This window comes from Miscanthus floridulus, chromosome 12 (assembly GCF_019320115.1).
Source record: "Miscanthus floridulus cultivar M001 chromosome 12, ASM1932011v1, whole genome shotgun sequence".
Lineage (NCBI taxonomy): Eukaryota > Viridiplantae > Streptophyta > Magnoliopsida > Poales > Poaceae > Miscanthus > Miscanthus floridulus.
In genome coordinates this window covers 68,878,340-68,883,938 of record NC_089591.1, presented here as the reverse complement: position 1 = coordinate 68,883,938, position 5,599 = coordinate 68,878,340, and the positions used below count along the sequence as shown (strand labels likewise).

Below are 5,599 nucleotides of genomic sequence, written 5' to 3'. Positions count from 1 at the left end.
GAACCCTCGTTCCTTCTTTGATTTCTTTTCAATGCTTTACCACATACTAGATCTACACACTGGCAATCTTGGCTCTGGTACCATTGTTAGAAAGTTCTAAACTTTAGGAGTAGATCTAGCGGGTTTAATCATCTTACTTAAGGTTCCTCTACTTCGCCCTGGCGCAGTTGCGCCGCAGCCGCATGGACGCTGGTGTCGAGGGAGCTCGGCGCGGTGGAGTCCAGAGTAGAGGTGGCGAGGTCCAGTGGCGATACCGAGGCGACAGTGAGGTTGGTGGCGGCTTTCTGTCGCTGGCAGCACTCACTTTAGATCGGATTAGGTTTAGTTTTTTTGTGGATCATGGCGGCTCTGGTCAACCTCGTTGTTCGAGCCCTGATCCCTGCCTTTATTTTTATAGTGCTGTACGACAGGAGTCCACCAACTATATTAGGGTTGGATGCCCCTGACCAGACACATAGTCACGGAGATCAACTAACAAAGGGCACGCACAAGCATGCATGTCGTCGGCAATCACGAACGCGACCACAAGTCCAGAAACGAACCTGCGTGTTATTGCCTGCCGTTACATGCTCTATACCTACGCCACCAGGCTGTCCTGCTGGCCAGCCGCGCACGCACGACACTGCACTTTACAAGAAACGAAAGCAGGCACCCTGCAGTCCATGCCCCCGGCTCGCCTGCATTGCGTTGCGCCGGCAGACCTCGTCGGCGGGCGGTGGGTTTCTCCTGCCTAGCTAGCTAGGTTGCTAGAGGCCCGGCTGCCCAGCTGCTCGCCTCGGCGTCGATGATGCAGAGGACATGGTGCACCGCCGCGGCGATGTCCTCCGCCGTCGCCAGGCCGCACCCTTCCTCCACCTGCAGCGCCACATGCGAGAGAGATGAGTACATGTTCGTGACACATGGAATCAATCGCCAAGTCAGGCAAAAGTGCAAAGCAAAAGCCTCCTCCGCCTACTGCGTTGGGGGTCCGGCTCCTGGGCACACAAACACATGATATGATACTCGATCAGTCTTCTGCTGAAACACGCAGCACTAGAAAAAGGCGGCGGCAGCGGCACACAACACGATCTTTCTCCAGCTGCCTGCTCCGCTCACCGAGCGATTCTCCGTGATGGTTCTTTTCTCCTTCACGTACTAGCCTAGGCATTGTTTAGATTGCCTCAAAATTTCAATTTTTTTTACTCTCTTCATCACATCAATTTTTGGACGCATACATTGAGCATTAAATGTAGATAAAAAAAAATAATTAATTACACAGTTTAGTTGTAAATCACGAGACAAATCTTTTAAGCCTAGTTAGTCCATGATCGGACAAAATTTATCAAATACAAACGAAACGTGCTACAGTGTCCAGATTGCAAAAATTTGCAATCTAAAAAAGGCCCTGGTAAAAAGAAACGGTGAAAACACACGACCTTTCCTTTTCACTGTACTCCTATCTGCTCGAATTTGAAGGTGTTTCAGACAATGGAGTACAGGGACGTCAAAAGCCCAGTGCTACAGCTTGCCAAACGCAGCAAACAGCTTTCGCGCCCTGGCCGCATCTCTGGTCAAAACTCAAAAGCGAGCGCCCATGGCTTGTGCTGCAGTCGTGCTGGGCTCGCAGGGGAAGCCACTGTGGACTGTGTTCTACTGGTCTTGTATTTGGAGACCAGGCCCAGCAGGCACAAGCCAGCGTGAAGAACAATGGTATCTGCGTTTGCCTCTGCGCTGGCGCAGTGCGGTGTCACGCAAATGCCTCTCCCTGAATTTCGGTGGACCTGATGCTACTATCTGACATCATTTTGTTTGTTTTTCTAGTATATGATGAGGCAACAAGAGATGGGAGACGGCTCTGTTTTCCTTCCAAGACGAGTACGGGCCTAGTACGCGCAAATCAGTACATGCACAGATGCACTATTGCTGGATGCACAGTCGCACAGACTACATGAACATGATCAATTTAGTCGTTACTAGTATCCAATACAGAAACTAATCTGGCAATCTTAACTGAAGTGCCGTATCAGAGAGCTTTGGTGTAAAAAAATAAAGGGACAGAGGATTTGGTCATGTACTTGCATAGTAGCAGTGGTGACCAAAGTGCATGTTAGCACGGCGATGCACCATTTCAGGCAGGGATAATGAGGCTTTCACGGCGACGGTTGGTCCGTGAACAGAAGGAGCAAGAAACCGTTGCTACTCGTCACTGATCAGGAAAAGTGTCGCCGTCGTACCTTGAGGCTGAGCGTGTAGAGCGCCGTGGCGTCGGGCGCGGTGGCCACGTTGAGGTGCAGCACGGCGAGGCCGAGCGCCTGCATCCCGGCCACCATCCGCAGCAGCTGCCCGGGCCGCCGCGGCGCCATCACGCGGAGGCTGGCGTGCGCGTCCACCACCAAGCCCACCTCCACGTCCGCCACCGCGGACGCGCGGCTCGCCTCCTCCGCGCCCGCGCCGACCACGACAGCAGCGTCCTCCCGCGTTGGCGTGGCGTGGCGCCACGCGTACTGCGGGTACCGGAAGAACCGCGCGAACGGAGGCGCCTGCGGCTCCGGCTCCGGCGCCGATTCCTCGCTGCTCGCCGCGCCATCCGCGCCCGCGCCCGCGCCGGGGTTGCCGGCGGACGCGGGGTCATCACGGCCTGGTGCCGGTTGCGCCGCGTCGCGCTCCGACGCCGTGTCGCTGCGCTGCTGCTGCAGCTTCCGGTTCAGCGCCAGCTTCTGCGCCTCCAGGGACTGCAGCTGCTGCTCGAGCTCCTTCACGAAATCGATGGCGCCGCTGACGACGGATGCCTGATCGCTCTACACATCATCAAAAATTTTATTTTTTATTAAAAAACATCTTAAAATTCAGCTCCTGAGATATAGAAGTGAAAAACATTTGAATAAATCAATCAAAGCAACAGCCGGGGGTGGTAGTACTAGTACACGTAGGTGTGATTTGACAAGAAGAAAAGTCACGGGATGACCAAACGGTAACAGTGCCACTTTTTTTTTTTGGAAACAATAACAGTGCCACTATCTGAATATCTGATTCGCAAGGAAACATTCTTTCGCCGTTTTTTTTTTTTAAAAGCACTATGAATCCCATTGTGATCGAGGTTCGAATAGTAGCGTTAGTAGGATCGCGTACCCGGTGGACGTAGGAGTCCGGCATGAGCGAGCGGAGCGCGGCGAGGTACTCGTTCATCTGGCGGCGGCGGTTGCGCTCGACGGCGATGTGGGTCATCCGCTGGCTCTCGGCATCCTCGGCGCTCTTGGTGCTCCTCTGCCGCCGCCGCCGCTTCCTCCGCACCTGCTGCACGCCGTTCTCCCCGTTCGCCTGGGACGCCGGCGGCACCTCCACCGGTGCTGCATTGCCGAAGAGGAAGCTCCCCGTCCCCGCAGAAGCGGCGCACGCAGCGGCGGCGGCGGCGTTGAAGGTGTCGTAGACGAGGACGTCGCTGCTGGTCGTGCACAGAGCTTCCAGCGTCATGTCGATCGGCGATTAGGCGGAGGCCAGAGCGCGCGTGCGCACAAGGCTGCAACGGACCTACGCGTCCGGCCTCTTCTCTATGCCTCTACGCTACGCGCAGCTAGGAGCGGCGGCTGCCCTCTTCACCTGCTGCGCGCCCTCGTTGCCTCCCCCCCCTCCCTAGAAAGAAGAGACACCGCACCGAGCAGCAGCTCCGGCAGCCGGTGCTGGTCTTGGTGCCATCTGCGTGTCTATACTCTCCAGCGGTGGCGGTGGGCGCGGCACGTCGGAAGCCGCAGATTAGTAGGCCATGCATAAGATTGCGTGGCTGGCGGGCGGGCGGGCGGGCGACAGTGGACGGCGCAGTAGTTTGGAGTAGCCTGAGGGTGAGGGGGCTTTGTGCTTGGGCACTGGGCAGGCAATGGGTGCGGCGGCAGCGGTAGGCCTCTGCAGCAGCTGGCGCGTCGTGGCAGATCTCGCTCGCCCGCTCGCCGCCGCAATGCCTCCAAGAGATTACCAGTTTACCACCGAAAGCTCGCTTTCTTTTGACGTCGCGGTGGAGCTGAAATCTCTGGGAAGCGGGCCGGAGCTAGCTGTGATCTGCTGGCCTTGGCTCGGTTTTGCTCTCTCTCTCTCTCTCTCTCCCTCCCTCACTGCTGCCGCTGCCTCTCTTCCTCCTCTGAAAAGCGAGCGGGAGGGGGAAAGCGAGAGAGATGGCAGAGGAGTGGTCTCACCTCACCCCGCCTCTGCCACTCTATGGAGGCATAGCATATGAGTGCGTGGCCAGTGGGCTCCCCTCTGTTCTGTGCCGTGGGTGATTTTCTGCTCTGGCCGCAGCTCGATATGTGGGAGTGTGGCGATGTCCCTTCTTGGTATGGCCAATGAAAGTTTTTGAACCATGTATCCGTGCATATAAATGCCAAGTGAAAGTTACCAAACGAACCGTATATGGATGCATGCTGCCTAGTAAGTTAGCAAGGGGACCCAAAGCTGGTATAGTCCCTCAGAATGACCGGACCGGAATTCTTCCGTGCCAGCAGATCCGTGGTTTTTACGGCTGTTGTGCTCCGTTCCCCTGTGTTTATTTACCAGCCTCCGTGGATATTCACCTCAGTGACGTTTTTTTATGCCAATGCCAAGCCTACCATTCCCCTGTATTAGCACTGGCATGCTCCCTTTAGTAAGAGCAATTCTATCACCGGACCAAAATCGTACAAATTGATTATAGGCTTTTGCTAAAAGTATCTACCCAACAACAGCCTAAATCCATCAATGCCCCACTTTGCCCCATCACCAAAAACTAGCATCATATTGTACGTATAACTTTTTATGAAAAGGATTATTGGAGAAGTTCCTCTTATCTTAAAGAGTTTTGCGCTTCTCATTGGCTATCCCAAAATTCTGACTGCGCATGCCCCTTGTCGGTCAATGGCCGCCATCCTAAAATTCAATTGTGTGTGTCGGTGTTTCGAATAAGCACCGACAAGTAAATTTATAGTTATGCGCGTTAGGCCTGGATGGTGCGCTAATGGACACAAGATTTATACCGGTTCGGACTGAATGTTCCTACGTCCATTATGTTGCTGCTCGTGTTATTAGCACCGAAAATGGTTCGTAGGAGGGGGTACAAACGGTCGAGAGATGGACTAGTCCCAAATCTCTAATGGAATGGTCGAAAGGATGTCAAGAACCTGATAGTAGCTTGACTATGTGTGATGTATGTTGTTCGTCAAGAGTCTGTCCCCTCGTTGAAGTAAGCACATCCCCTTTTATAGATGAATGAGACAACTTTACAAGTGAGAGGGCTCGGATGCGTACGCTACCTAGCCTTGTTGTTCACGTCTACCAAGCCTTGTTGTCCATTTCGGTGGGTGCGAAAGGATGATAAGCGCCTACAATATTGTCGATGCCACTGTAGAATGTCAGGATGGCTACAGAGTACTTCCCCGCGCAGGGTATGGACTTTGGTACAGTGGTTCCCTCCGAACGGGGAGCCCCCGGTCGGATGGCTCCAGTCGGCCCTCAGTACACCGGTCGGAGAAGAGCGGTGAGCAGGCTTCCCGCGAGCCCCGGTTGCGGGGTCGGAGTCGCGGGGTCAGAGCAGGAAGCAGTGCTGTGGGCAAAGCCTTTTGATCGGAGGGGGCGTCCGGAGGCTGAAGTGAATACTCCG

At 54.7% G+C, this 5,599-nt stretch overlaps 1 protein-coding gene across 1 annotated transcript; it reads right to left on the bottom strand.

Moving 5' to 3' along the window:
- Positions 1 to 430: 430 nt before the first annotated feature.
- LOC136498030 (transcription factor bHLH96-like) lies at positions 431 to 4,205 on the bottom strand. The gene is made up of 3 exons (XM_066493965.1): positions 3,109 to 4,205; positions 2,214 to 2,777; positions 431 to 855 (listed from the first exon to the last, which is right to left on the bottom strand). The coding sequence occupies exons 1-3, from the start codon at positions 3,448 to 3,450 to the stop codon at positions 739 to 741; spliced, it is 1,023 nt and encodes a 340-aa protein (XP_066350062.1). The 5' UTR covers positions 3,451 to 4,205; the 3' UTR covers positions 431 to 738.
- Positions 4,206 to 5,599: the final 1,394 nt, after the last annotated feature.

Excerpts from the sequence above, each read along its gene's own strand:
- LOC136498030 (XM_066493965.1), bottom strand. The coding sequence starts at position 3,450 with ATGACGCTGGAAGCTCTGTGCACGACCAGCAGCGACGTCCTCGTCTAC. Across the intron at positions 2,778-3,108 it reads CGGACTCCTACGTCCACCGG|AGCGATCAGGCATCCGTCGT; the intron begins GTACGCGATCCT and ends GATGATGTGTAG. Across the intron at positions 856-2,213 it reads TCTACACGCTCAGCCTCAAG|GTGGAGGAAGGGTGCGGCCT; the intron begins GTACGACGGCGA and ends GTGGCGCTGCAG.